General features: G+C 36.5%; 1 protein-coding gene across 1 annotated transcript; it reads right to left on the bottom strand.

Moving 5' to 3' along the window:
- Positions 1–98: 98 nt before the first annotated feature.
- On the bottom strand, positions 99–12736 carry LOC124639120 (protein gooseberry-neuro-like). The gene is made up of 6 exons (XM_047176351.1): positions 12704–12736; positions 11906–12130; positions 10533–10673; positions 9153–9261; positions 2498–2694; positions 99–1017 (listed from the first exon to the last, which is right to left on the bottom strand). The coding sequence occupies exons 1-6, from the start codon at positions 12734–12736 to the stop codon at positions 283–285; spliced, it is 1440 nt and encodes a 479-aa protein (XP_047032307.1). The 3' UTR covers positions 99–282.
- Between the last annotated feature and the right edge of the window lie 2595 nt (positions 12737–15331).

The raw sequence follows: 15331 nt of genomic DNA, 5'->3' as shown, positions 1-15331 counted from the left end.
AGAAAGACAGACAGACAGACAGACAGACAGAGTTACTTTCGCATTTATAATATTAAGTTTGAATTAATAAAACAATTTAATAAAATTTAACCCTTTATTATCTAATGACTCTCTTAGTAACAATTTACAAATGTTTGGTTTTACAATAGGTATCATTAATTGGAATGCAAAATAGAGGTAATTTCTCGCAAACGTTCTTTACTAATTACAACTATACTATAAATTATAATTTAAATAAAGTTAAAATAATATTTACTAAAATAAAATTTTAAAGTAGCTGTGTCAAATCCAGTACTTGTTAGCTGCGTTAGGTGGATTTGGGTAGTTGTGTTGTGACAGAGGATCGGACACATTTGGGAAAGAATATGGATCGTTCATGTACTTATATTCACTAGACAGCCCTGCAAGACTCATGTTCAAAGAATTGTGTGAGGGACTCCAGTTAGAGGGGGCAGAAGGATCCACAGATACTTTGGAGTAATCAGCAGGAACTTTTGGATATTCATTATTTGGTAACGTTTTGCTGTACTCGTCTCCAGGAGGTTTTTCGAAAGCGTCTTCCCTGGGCTCTATCACTTCATCACTGTTCACTTTGTCTTCTACTTCAGCCTCTTTTGGTAAATAGTTTATTGGTTTGTTATAAATGTCGCTGCTAGGGTATCGAGCGTAATCGTTTCTTGGTATACCACTATCCAGTAGTTGGCTGTGGGGTGGAGGGTTGCTTCCAGGTACTAAGTGGCCAAAAGTTGAGCCAGAGGTGCTAGGAAACGCGGCATTTTGGAATGCTTGGTTCAAATGCTGAGACTGCGCCATAAGTTGATTGTAGTTAGCATATTTCTGGTGGTGCCAAGCAGCATCAGGGTGTTGTGGGTGGTGTTGAGATAACGATGGTATTTCCCCGGCAGGATAAGGACATGGTATTTGAGGCATGGGTATCGCTGAATAACCTCCGATTCCTGGACTTGGATTCGATCCAGTATGCTTTCGCAGACGAGCACGCCGGTTGGAGAACCAGACCTGAAAATAAATATAAGATTTTTATATGGATCTAGAATCTCCAAAATAACAAGAACTGTAATAACAATAAGTAAATGTTATCGTGACAGGTTTGTTTCGTGTGAATAATATTTGTGATGATGAAGGAAGGGAAAACAGAAATGTGTAAACACTTTGAAAGTGACAGTGGTTGCGCATATAAATGTTGATGATAGATAAAAACTATGTGTTCTTGGGAGATAACTTATTATAGACGTTTATGTAATTATCTTTACGTATCCTACAATCTTATCATTTAATGCAATAAAACATAAAGACCTTTCAAACTCAATAGTAATGGCGCAGTGACACAAATAGGTACTCTAGAGTCAATTAATCTGGAAACCAGAATCTAAAGCAATTTAAAAAAAGCTTTTGAAGAATCAACACTCAATCCTTCTCTACGTGAGAGGAGGCCCGTGCCAAGCTTTGCTACTACGAAATAGCTGTTGATGATGATAGGTAACCTCATAATTCAAAACGCAATATTCGATAAAACTAATATTCATTTATATCTACATAGACTAACAACTGCCGTATATTTAAACACAACAAACCCCTTTATACCTCTAAACACAAAAATGTAATAAAATTTGTCAATCGCCAAAAATACATTTTATATTTAAATATTTTCTAAATTTTAGGCGATATTGACTGGACTAGCTAGATGTTTCGATACGTATTGGACTATATCAAATAGAATATATATACTCAGCTAACAAGAATTACTCATACTTTTCTAATCAGAAACCTTAAAGCTATAATTTATAACTAATAAGATTTATCAACCTATAAGCACATATTACCTTATATTGGATAATCATTACTTATAAGTTGATACATCTTAAACCAATTGGCATATAACTATCGGAGTGAGTATTGGATTAAGAAGTTTTGGGCTCACGTTTATGTAAAGTATTTGATTCCAATTAGCAATTCGCTCTCCGTCATGTAACATAGCTGACAAAGGTTACCATAATGAGGTAATTTAAAAAAATAAGCGGCATATTCTTGCCAACATATTTTTCTTACAGGACTTCAAAATAATTGGTTCTCTGCCGCGTCCGTCTGTCTAGCAAGATTGACTTACGGCCAACATACATAAATACGATTATCCATCCGTCCACTTACTTACTAGAGACAGGAATAAGATATAAACTGTACGAGGGTAATGTCAATATTCTATTTATATTATGCAAAACAATATATAGACAGGTTATTGAAATCTTCAATCAGAAATCACTGCACTAATTTTCTTGTAGTTTTCACCAATACACAAATAGAGTGAATCGGAAAGGTAAGGAACATAACAATATCCAGGCAAGATAAGATAACAAATTGACTTCTATTTCTCCACCACCCAAAGGCAGACTAACTACTACCTAATAGAGAATGCTTAAGGCATTAAGTACGTCGTTGCATACTATGCGCAAGAAGTATAAAGAAATATATGTATATTTACTTGTATCCTCGCTTCGGTAAGTCCAGTCTGCAGAGCCAGTTCCTCCCTGGTATACACATCAGGGTACTGCGTCCTATGGAAGGCTCTCTCTAAGGCATCCAGTTGTTCTCCAGTGAACGTGGTGCGGGATCGACGCTGCTTCCTCTTCAGCGTCAACCCTGGCTCCGAGTCTATGTCTGATGAGTCGGAACCACGGCCTGGAAAGAATGCATAATGTTAGAAATATATGTAGGTATTTAAAGGAATTATAATATGAATTATATATTGAAAATTTTTGGATAAATCATTTAGTTTACAATAGTAGGTATAAAATAGGGTTAACATGAATATGTTTTTTTTTATTACTAGTTTAGCTGTACATATCAATAAAAATGTTCATATTTATTCAATTCGATTTTTCAAAGAAAAAATAAGAAATGAAATCAAACATGAAACAAATTAGAATCAATATGAAAAGGATTAAAGTATTAATTATCTTAAAAGTGATCTTGATTATGATCAAGATTAACAATGACCGGCTTTTGTCTATAAAGATTCCAGATGTCTCTAATAATTAAATAGAACAAGATAAACTGTCGCCTTCCTGAGGCGATCCTATAATTTATTTGACGCTATATTACAGCAATTTGTCTTCATCTCTTTTTTTGAAACACGCGTTATTTATTAACGGAGTATTTTTTGTGTAAACCCACATCATGTTTTAATTCGCCTAAATCAAGAACGGCGGGGCTTGCGGGTCGATCTCATTTATAAATCGGTAGCGGTATCCTACGGAAACTTATTAAAAAACACCCGCAACAATACACGGCTTTGGCCTTAAAACTGATTTTAAAAAATGCGGCTTATATTAATAGCCTTTTGAAAGAAGTCAAAATTGAATGAGATGAAAAAATAGGGGCTCAGCGTGGCGCGGAATAAGGAACACCCAGCGAGGCGGCTCCTTTGTCGGCCTCTTTGCTGTTCGGGTGACATTTTGGCACCATTCAATATTTTGGTGTCGCGAGCTGGATTTATGACATGTAAGGCGAAAGCACGGGTTTAATACGACACCCACAGAATTAAATTGGTAGGTGCGCAAACATGCAAGCTAACAAGCAATTTGTGTAGGCTGTTTGAAGTACGCAAGTTTACTTAAGTAAAACTTAAGAAGTTACATATTTATTGTTGCCATTGAATCATATTAGATGGCTACTTATTACACCTGCTACCCTAGGCAAAATACAGAAAAATTGCGCATTAATATTTTCTTAGAAAAAACTGTCACAACTCATTTAAAGTTTATAATTTGTGTATGAGCATAAAAACAATATTTTCAGTGCTTTATTCTACCAAAACTGTTTAAGTTTGAAAACAATTCAAGCTTTGAGAAAATTGTTTTATTGCAAATGTTTTATAAGGAACTTTTTGGTTCACATCAATTATTTTATTTTACTAATTTGTTTTCTCATAATGATGCATCGGCATAATTAAACGCACGAGGCAACATATTTAAAGCACAAAGGCTGCGACAAATAAAAAACAACGCATTGTAATAAAATGATTTACATTGCTCAAATTCTCCGGCTGGCCGAGACAGGGACAGATTTATTTAGTCTTTTTTGTTACGTCCTGATCATAACGTATGAGGCTAAATACAAATCAAAAACACGAAAAAATCAAGAGCGATTTAAAACTTTATGTGGAGGTCGTAAAGTCCACTCCAGTTGTTTTCATTGTGGAGAAGCACTAAAGCAAAACTATGAGGGATTTTATGTTCAAAGAAAGGCGAGAGGTTTATGGACGCGTGGTACGTGGGAGAGGGCGAGAGAAACTTTGGCGATTGCCGAAATGTGACCCCGTGAAGAGGCGCGCGCGCGGCTCCGCTCAAAAGTCATAATTTGGGAGTTGAAAGAGCGGCGGCGAGGGTTTAACACCTTCATAATCTGGGTTCATTAAAACGGTCGGGTCGGCCTTTGTTTCAGCGGGTTGTTTCGATGTTAACAGATGGTCGGATTAGCACGTCTGCGTATTGTGGGCGGCGTTGCTTGTTTCTTACTGCACGCTCACCAGCTTCTTGCTTTTTAAATATATTATTGCTAAATCTTTTTTGACTATTAATACCTCTGACAAGTTGTGTGTTTAAATATTCGGGAACCGTTGGAAGTTGCCGTATTGGATATAAGTATTTCACTTTTATATTAGTCCACGATATAATAGGGAATCACTTAGATAATTTAACAAACCCCTTTTGTCTAAAAATTGCAAAAAATCATGATACCTTTCACTATAGATAGATAATTGATTAGCACTAACAATGAGAAATAAACAAATGTAAAACTATCAATAACTAGGATCGTGTTGCTGAAAATACGATGTTCATAATTTAAAATTATTTGATTAGATCTTGTTTAATACTTTTAAGTAAAATTGAATAGAACAAATGGATGAGTAGTTTAATTACGACGCGCACTTTTTAAGACACTATAAATTGTAATGAAGTTAGTACAAAATACGTCTATCACCACTTAGGTAGAAGTACAATAGTTTTATTAAAATAAATTCTGTAAGGTCGTAAAGCGACCCTATAAAGCTATGATGTAAGCTTGTTAATGCTCATTCAAAAGTACTCCGCCTCCTCTTTGTCGGCCGTCTTCGGCCACTTCCGGACAACCTCGTGTCTTTCTGGGAGGGCTCTCATTGAATAATGTGATGAGACAAAATTGTCTTGAATACAACGCGAGGTAATAAATGCCCACTAAATTGTGAGGCCTCGCGTGATAGGCGTCAGGTTTACATGGACATACCCAGTGAAAGTGCATGTCCACTGATCAGAATAAGACTAATTTAATGCTCCGAATTGCCTATAGAAATGGTGAATGTCATCATTTCTCAATGTTGTCGCAAATTGCATTATACTTATGTGACAAGATTGAAAACCGTTGTACTGTTATTTGGCAGGCGTTTGAATGTCAGTCGATGGCAAATCTAGATGTAGGTACAAATCTAAGTACCTAACCAATTATTTTTTAAAGTTGGTAAGTTGTGATTCAATTAGAGATCCATACAGTGATATAAACTCGAAGCGGTTTTCAGGAGCTTTAATAGCGATAAGAAACTCATTTGCCAGTATTAAAATTCTGCTCTTCAAATCGTGAAGTATCATAGTGCTTTGGAACTAAGGATTATTTGCTTCAATTGTGGATTTATAGTCTTTGTTAGTATTGGCATAAAGTCTAAGACGCGTAGAGCCCTGTGATAATCCAACTCAGATATAGAGTGATTGCGTTAGTCTCACTGGTGGTTCGATAATCGCCTCTGCGGCCGCGGCGACATTAGTTGATTCTAACGACCGATGTTATTAAACAAATTCGAGATTTTATCGCCCTCCCGCACTCTTTTGTTTTGCCTTGATGCTTCGGTGCGGCTGTGAAAGCACAGCGAGTCGTTTGCTCATAATGTTGTATATCGAAAGTACTTCAGCAGAAATGTTTCGTGTCTAATCTCTACAGCCTATTATAATAACTTTTTCTCATTTTTTAAATAACCTCCAAAAAGTAAAATTGAACCGACCGGTCCCTTACTACGTGTGAAAGTTTTGAGTTGTAAGTACGTTGATTTGCATTGCTGCAATAAATTATGCGATGATGCAAATTAAGTGAGGCCATCTTTGTGTGATGCCTTATAATAGTGATCATAATGTATCTGCTATTTCGTGGGAAAAGAACAAGTTGATGCTGTTTAATACTAAAACCTTCTGATACTTAACTAATTCACAAGAGCAGTGCTTTTATTTTCATCTAGTTTCGATAAAATGGCTTTGCCTAGTGCGGTTGTCATTGTAAATTATTACTGTAAACTCTGGAATGCCTAAGGGTGCGTCCACATCTGGCGAATGTGCCGCGAATGTGCAGCTCGCGAGCCGTTTGCGACCTGCCCGCGAGCTGCGCGCGTGCATTTTTGTTCGTGCGCCGCTTCTGCGCCGCCCGCGCGCAGCTCGCGCGCGACCTAAGCGCCGCACGCGAGCGGCGCGCAGGCGGCGCGCGACGCGCTCTTTATTAAATAATAAACGGAACTGTAAGGGCGAGAACTGAGTGCGCGCAGATCGCGCGCCGCTCGCGCGCTCTATACGAGCATTGCATGAGTTGCGCTAAAGAGGCGCACCAAGCTATTGCAGTGACTGCACGCGCGCAGCTCGCGGGCAGCGAGCAAACGGCTCGCGAGCTGCGCATTCGCGGCACATTCGCCAGATGTGGACGCACCCTAATAAAGATATATTATTTATTTAAAGAATTAACTTTCATATGAATAAGAAACATCTTTTATTCACTCAAATACCTAAATACACGAAAGAAAAGCTTTAAAACACGAAATTCTGTTAATGTTATAAGTATCTTGGTAAATATTTAGGTTCTTGCGACAAATAGGCTTAAAATACGATCTTAACTGAATTATTAGGAAATGTAATCGTGGCAAATATGTATTATATACGAGTACAAGTAGGTACTGAGCGCAGGCGCAGCCTAGAGTTGTTGATTACATTTCAATGGGTCATAAATTTGTTATGAAGGCGTAATTATTGCTCTGATTGCATACTTCAACCGTTAAAGTTTATCAAATACCTAAACACACAATAATCGAATGGAATCGAATATTTGTATATTTTTAGGTATTAGGGTGAACTGATGAAAGGTGGACTCAAAGGTTAGGCAGATGATGATGTGAACTGAATTATGTACTTTTTCGAAGATAATGAACTGTTGACTACCAAATAATTAAGTAAAGTATAGTTAGTAGTAATATTTGTTTAGTATTTCATATTTGTTGTGCACATTTAATTGACCCTACCTCTATCGAATATCTCTATCGCTTTAAGGTTGGCTGTAAGAGAACCCAATTCTGGGTTAAGCTCGCCGTTGTACATAACTGTCTGTATCCCGTATTTATTTACTGTTTAGTGTGCAATAAAGAATAAGAATAAAGTATTAATATTAACGGATTATAATTTACTTAAGTAAAAACATTAAAAAAAAAACATAAAATAAATATAATACTAACACTACAAATAATGTTTAGAAATGTAAGTCTTGTAAACTGTGTAGGTAAGGAAAATAAAGCTCATTATTATTATTAAGTACCAGTCCTGGTTCTTGTGGAAAGTCGTATTCTTTACAAGATCGAATTCATTGACAAGAAACTCCATTAAAACATTGTACAAAACAACATTTAAAACTGCCCACCGGCAAAACCTTTTTAATATCGGATTACGACTGTGGGATGTATTTAGCTAGATAGAAAGTAATCCTTTAGAGCAGATTTCATTTTTATCCGTGAATTTTATTAATTGGTTTCCAGGTAATTCCTATTGTGAAAATTTTATAGAATTTAATTTTATAGAAATGCGGTACACGTGTCGAATATTTTTTTTTATGTTGTATTTGCTTTGATATTTTCGTCATTCACAGGGAGAGCGTAGCTTTATGAGGTGTGCTTTACAATGGCGGTCAGACCTATTGTCAGCCTAGGAGGTTATTCTCTTTGAGGAAATCAGCTCGCTGCGGAGGACATTAATTCATAGTGTCCAAGTGACACAGACGCACTCTCTATTCCTAGCTCTCATAGATTAGAGAGAGATCAGGAAGAACGACATTTATCTACTCTCTGATGTACGAGTGTATCACAGCTACTCGGGCTGTTTTATGTTTACTTGAAACTCACAAAGCTGATCGGAAACTGAACCCGAGTCTCCGTATACAGTAGCCTAGCCCATCGGTAGTCGGTACTTGTAAATAGCATACAAATAACAGTTTTCATCCAATCAATTTCAAATTGTCAATAAAATGAAGTGATGCAAAACCGTTTAGTTGCTGCAGCTACACAATCGAATCGATTCTTTGACCTAACCAAGCTGATGCACATACAAGTGCTCTAATAGGTAATTTAATAGAACCAGTTAACCGACGTGCACATTATTTACAATGAAAATAAATACGGTTAAGGAAATCGATTTGTTAGAAAAAGTTGCGTAAGATCAAAGAGGCGAGGTGGGCGGCTCTGCTCTGGTCGGGAGCTCCAAAGCGAAGGGAACAGGTACATACGGCACATTCAAAGGACAATTAAACTTGGTGACAAAATAGACCAACAATGACACTACAACCAAAACAAGTTACGTAGATTGTTCGTATTTCAGCACTATCGAGACGCGCGGCAGGCGACCGCGGTACACTTTGTCGGTCACCTTTTCGCCCATTTGCCTTTTTCACTCATTCGCAAACGCCGCCCTTTGAGGCGTCGAGAACAAACTTCAATATTTCAAATGGCAACAATGACGACGTAAGATTTGTGTGCGGAAATTGATTTTTTGAACTCAACCCGTGAGAAAGCTTTGACAGGTTGCGGCATAAAAGTCGCAGAATAACCTTTTGTCGGTGGGAAGTTGTGCAATGTTTGTTGGGCCGACAAAGTTTTATATGATCGGAAGTAAAATTGATTTGCGCTGTGATGAGCGTTACAGAAAAGTTTGCGATTATTGTTAGTTTTTGAGTGGAAAAGGAGTTTATTGCATGAATATTTTTTGCGTTAAAAATGCCATGAAGAATTGGTGTTTTTAGGCACTTCACAGTACGTGTTTTAAGTCACGATTTAGCATAGGTTGGTGTTATTTTTGTTGTGTACTGACCTCCAAGTATTCCGTCGATGCTGTAGTCCTTTTTGCCGTCCGGGTCCCGCGCTCCACCGCGCAGGAGTCGCGATATGGACGAGATGCTGGGTGGGTCCGACACGCCCTCCTGTAACCGAACGCGTTTGTCTCTCACTGCCTTATTATCAATATAACGTATTGCCTTGATGACCATTTTGTGGCGAAATAAGGACACGCTTAAAATAAGGTTGTGTAACATTTCGGACAACGTATTTAAAAGAGGGTTCTTTTTTTGTTAATGCTATTCAGTACATATTCCAAATGTAAATTTTAACTAGAACAATTTTTACCAACTTCCAAAAAGGAGGAAGTTCTCAATTCGGATGTTTGAATTTATTTACAATCTCGAATGACAAATAATCGAATGCCAATTGATCGACCACTATAAATCGAAATTCTAAATACTCGAACATTCCTAATATCGAATGGATATTAAATCGAACTTTCAATACATCGCGCAGTCAATACATCGAGTGTTCAAAATATCGAATGTTCGTTTGATCGAGCGTTAAATGCATCGCATATTCATCCTATCGAAAAATCTATATTTTTTATGAATACAAGAAAAACTCATAATTTATGAATAGTTTATTAATGTAGTTTTTATTATTTAACATTGTTTTGCCTCTTTTTTGTAAAATAGGTCTTCCCATTCCCGCGTTTGCCTTTTCAATTCACACAAAATTTTAAAATGTACCTTTAAAAGAAAAGAATTAAAGATTAAAATGTGATTTATTACTAAATTATGAGTTTTTCTTGTATTCATAAAAAGTATAGATTTTTCGATAGGATGAATATGCGATGCATTTAACGCTCGATCAAACGAACATTCGATATTTTGAACACTCGATGTATTGACTGCACGATGTATTGAATGTTCGATTTAATAACCATTCGATATTATGAATGTTCGAGTATTTAGAATTTCGATTTATAGTGGTCGATCAATTGGCATTCGATTATTTGTCATTCGATTTGGCATAGTACACCCATTAATGAAGTGGGATTACCAAGCAGAATTATAAATAGGTACAATTGTGGTACCTAGTTGAATTTGTTATGAAATGATTCTAAAAAGTTCGTGGTGAAAATATAGATAATCCTTCATGTTGGGACCAAATAATAATTTTCCAATTTTTCCAAACGATACCACCTACATAGGACATTTTTAACAAATCCTCATTAGCGATCGTGTTTTTATTGCAGCTGTATTCGAATGAACTAAAATAGAATGTACAGGAATATTTTTCATTTATATTTTAGTAATAGTTTTTACGTCATAGATAAAATAGACAATAACAACAGAGGAGGATTATTTTTATGCATTCGGATTAAAATGGTTTATAAAATTGCACTCACCTTTATTAATTTCTCCCTTATTTCCCAAGAAAAGATACCAGGGTTCTGTCTCTTGAGCTCTTCGATTCTGGCTTCGACTTCAGGCGTGGCGACTCGCGGCTTTGACCCTCCAATCACCCCTGGTCTTATAGAACCCGTCTCCTAGGCGAGAGTGATCGTTGTTTTATTAAAGGTCTGTATGACTTTATCGAAATACCTTTCGGGTTGATTTAGAAATTCTTTAAATATTCTGAATTTAAGATATTTTTTGTACAAAATCCAATAAATATTGCTTCTATCAATAGAAGCAACGTTCTTTCATATTCAAATAGGGGCTGTTTATTGGAAAGTCTCTCGCGGCTTGGCAACATCGCAAGTGCCTTCGCAACCCAAAAAGACAGATAAAATTCAATTGATTTCTTCGAAGATTCGGTAAGCACATTAAATACAAAATTCATTATAAAGTATAAACAGTATTGCTATCAATAATTTACTCAACGACAACGTCAAAATTGGTTATTTTATTTGACGATGCAAATGGTTTTAGACGTTTATTTGTCTCATCGATTATGGCTCAATCTCGATTGCTATAAAAGCGAAATTATAATAGTTTAAGTAGTAATAAAATTACGTTAACAAACGTTGTACAAGTGGTAGTACTTAGTTTTAGATGTATGTAAGCAGGTAGTAGGTAGCTGAGGTCGTTCCCTATACTCGCGGAGCGTGGCGAAACGCTTCCTGGGCGAAACAATCGCTATTATGATGGTGCTATCGCGCCTATAGGAGCGATGGTGAAAACGAACCTTCAGGCTCGGCTGGCCAGCAGATCAATGGCGATTGTTTGCCGCCTGACCAGCCGATATGCGTAGGCGGCGACCCGGCCACTATTCACATAATACTCTTATGTCTATAAAATCGGGAACGTTGTGTTTCGGACACAATCGTAAGTTATTGTTTTCATGTGTTTTATGTATATTCTTGAGCCGACGTATAGCTCGATTTATTAAATTGCAATAAAAGTATTATAAGAGTATTCGAATGCTACGTACAATTTCTACTTTTAGCTTTTCGGTCTATTCTGTTAACATAAATACGTTTAGGTATGTGGCGGCGTTTACAAATAAAATACTTAGTTTCTTTAACTTAATTTTGTTGAAAACGAGTTTAAGTTATGTTTCAATTCCTAACAAAATTATTCACAGTTTTTACTCCACTGAGCGGCAAACGAAATTTAACATTTCACTTTATTTTCGTACAGTAATTTCAGGCGCCGGTCTAGAACATCATTATTGGTGGTTCTTACACAATTTGTTTTGAAAGCAGGCTTGAATTTTTCAGACTGAAATGTATGAAATGGAGTACAATGGATGTTTTTGTTGTAAGTTGTCACTCACCTGGTATCTGTTGAGTATCTTGGAGACGCAGCCGTGCGAGACGCGCAGCTGGCGCGAGATGACGCAGGGCCGCACTCCTGCCGCCGCCATCTCCACGATCTTCAGTCGGATGTGGTTCGGCAGCGGACGACCGTTGATGAACAAACCTCCCAATTGGTTGACTCGCCCTTGCCCTAGGGAAATAGATCGATTTGGTACAGATATGCTGTTGGGAAAAGTGGTTTGCTACAACTGAGGTTAAAGAGTCATCTTTGTGGGTTATGTGACGGCTTCTTTTGGAGACATTATTCTTTCAAAGGTTCTTCAGTGAGTTTAAAGAACAGTTGTCTAGTTAGAATGTTATGGTTAGAAAAGGGTTGTGGTGGTAGGAATTTCTTATAAGAATTCTACTCTTCTCAGGTCAAACGGACTTAAAAAGTTTGTAAAAAGATTATCTACTTTTTACAAAATTTTTAAGCTTGCAAGTAGCTTTATTTGTTGACAATTTATATTTGTAAGTTGTATTTAATACATAGGTTTTAACCACAGTGTACATTATTTTGAAAATATATCTTTATAATGTGATTTGTACTCACGAACCTAAAGTAAATTCCGCCGCTGACACATTCGGCTCGTCAACTTGATACATGAAATAGTTTTTGAGTTAGAGTTTGATGAAGGTTTAACTTTTTTTACAATTAAAATTTGATTTAGTACTATTATGGAAAAGAGTTTAAGAATTAAAATAAAACAATAGACAAAAGTAAAAGCTAATTTCTGTTAATAAAAAAATGAAAAAACTTATGTACCCTTACCTACCCACACATCCATACCATTTTGGTGTCTTTCCATAATGGTATGAGATTCAGTACGCTTCCATTAACAAACGCGAACACAAGTACTAAATCACTATAGTTTGAGTCCATGCATGTTACCGTCACACTAGTAACAAACAGCTTCAACAAAAAACATCGCACCGAGCTTTATATCATTTAAGCGTTAACACCGTAAAAACGCCACGAATAATGATAAATATCTGTTTACATTAAATTAAGCGGACGAGATCAAAACACATAATTTAAATTGATTATCACCCATTTGTATTTACATAATTAAAACGACATGTTTAATTAATTACGATGTCATAAATATTGTGATCGGAATAAATGTCTCGGGTATAGCGACGCGTTCGGTGTTAGACGTCAGTTGTATCCAACTATATTCATGAAGGCTATCTGGCGACGTCGTTTTTTGGATTTGGAAAAAGATCGATAGATCGCGTTATCTTTTTTTAGTGCGCGTGAGTGCAGTAGAGGAGGTTGTGTAGTGAACTGAGAGTGCCTGTGTTCGTGCGGACACGGCAGGGTGTGGTGGTGTGCGTGATGCTCGGGAGGCTGTGTTGAGGGCCTGCGGTGTCTGTGTGGGTGAGTGCATGGTACACTCCCACTACGCCAGTGTGAGCCTGTAGAGGAGCCATGCAGTGGGGGGCGACGGTTTTCAGAAAAACAACATCTCAAAAATTACACCAGAAAAATGGAAAAAGCACAAAGCACACACAGTTTAGACTTCCACTAGACACACCGCCTAAAAATGAAAAATATATTTCAACGCTTAAAACTGCGATGGTATCGTCCACAACTAGGCACTATACTAATTATTACGACAATGTGTTAACATAATATTTATTCAGTTTTTAAATTCAGTTGAAATGTTTGTCACCCGAGTGCGGTACCAAAACAGGCGCTTGCGCCGTTGGAGGGGCTGAGTTCTGCCCACTCATTCACCGCAGAGCAACAGAAATATACTTGTCCCCTTCTATTGAACTATGCTCGGTATTTGAGAGGTTTTTTATTTCAGTATTGAATATTTAAGCGTTATACTTTCAGATGGATTACCGCTGGACACTGACTTGTCAAATAGAACATACCATAAGACGTTTCATGTGGATTGAATCTTTTTATTAATGTAATTTTAAATAAATTGTCACACACAAAAGAATACTAATGTTTTAGTTGTAATAATCAGTAAGCTTTCGCAAAGTAGGAACAACGTATTATTAATTATATCGGGTGTGTCGTTCATAATCACATTAAATTAAATGCGTTAATATACTGGTTAATATATGTCGATTAAGACAAAGATAAAAGAAAAATACGTAAAAATAAAAAAATGATTTTTTCAAAAAAAGTAAATGGAATAAAAATGTGCAAAAATTAGAACACCATATAAAAGTCAGTCATTACAAACAACTGAAATTCTCCCTTGAAAACTGACAGCTGTCAACTGATCAAAACATACGATACTCCTTAAGCTTTGGTTTCCTAGGAAAGCGGTGCCGTCATATAGCGGCCGTAATACAGCGGTGAATGACGTCACCAGAACGCTGTCTATGTAAAAAAAATTGGGCGGTTTCCTAGAGAGCGGTAACTGACGCCGTAACTTCAGAAAGCGGTGCCGCCATTTGCAAGACGGCCGTCTTGACGGTGTCAGATAGTTTGGTGAACGTTTTATTGAAAGCGGTGAAGCTTTTTTAATACGTATTTGTGTTTTTTTTTCGGAATAACGTCAAAAATTAGTTCCAACTCTTGGAGCAGCGAGGACGACGAAATTTTAATAGATTTCGTTCGTAACCACGAAGCAATATATAATATAAAAAGTAAAGATTATAGAAAAAGTCAACTAAAACAGAATTGGGTGTCGTGAAATTTGAGAAATTTTAAATAAAACAGGTTATTAAATATAATACAACTAACAAAAAGTTTATGACGGTGCGTTAAAACGGCCGTGGAACTTTCCACATGTCATCACCGTAAAGATGACCGTCTATTTGCGTCCGTAATATTACGGCCGCTATATGACGGCACCGCTTTCCTAGGAAACCCAAGCTTAACTTTATCTCTGCTTTACACATGATGTTGTAAATTATAAAAACGAAAAATGATTCCTGTGGTTAAACCACTGAATGGATTAGGTTATTTTTTTTACAATTCGCCATAGAATATTATAAAGTACATGCGATATGATTTAATGTGATTGTGAACGACACACCCGATACATTATATATTATAATGGTAAAAAAAACATGTACCATTATAATCATGTAAAGTACATAATTATGTCCTAAACAATTTTAATTAGGAGTAGGGGTCGTTAATTTATTTTAGGAGCAGGTTTATTGTAATAATCGAAACCATATTTCATGAATTATGATTGAGCCAACAGATGGCGCCAGCTTACATCACCTGTGCAAGAATTGTGACTGTAAAATTAGAAAACACTTTGGTAAACATTTAACCATAATACATCTGAATAATTTAAACACTACGCTTACTTTATCTTTACTCAAAAACCAATTATTATTAAGTGCTTAACATAATTAATTTGCTGATTCCAGATGGTACCGGTAACCTATAGAGAAGAAAAGGCAAGAAACATCATAGGTTTTCA

The sequence above is a fragment of the Helicoverpa zea genome, chromosome 18 (genome assembly GCF_022581195.2).
Source record: "Helicoverpa zea isolate HzStark_Cry1AcR chromosome 18, ilHelZeax1.1, whole genome shotgun sequence".
In the NCBI taxonomy this organism is placed as follows: domain Eukaryota; kingdom Metazoa; phylum Arthropoda; class Insecta; order Lepidoptera; family Noctuidae; genus Helicoverpa; species Helicoverpa zea.
The sequence above is the reverse complement of the archived record's forward strand: the minus strand, read 5'-3'. Positions and strand labels throughout refer to the sequence as shown.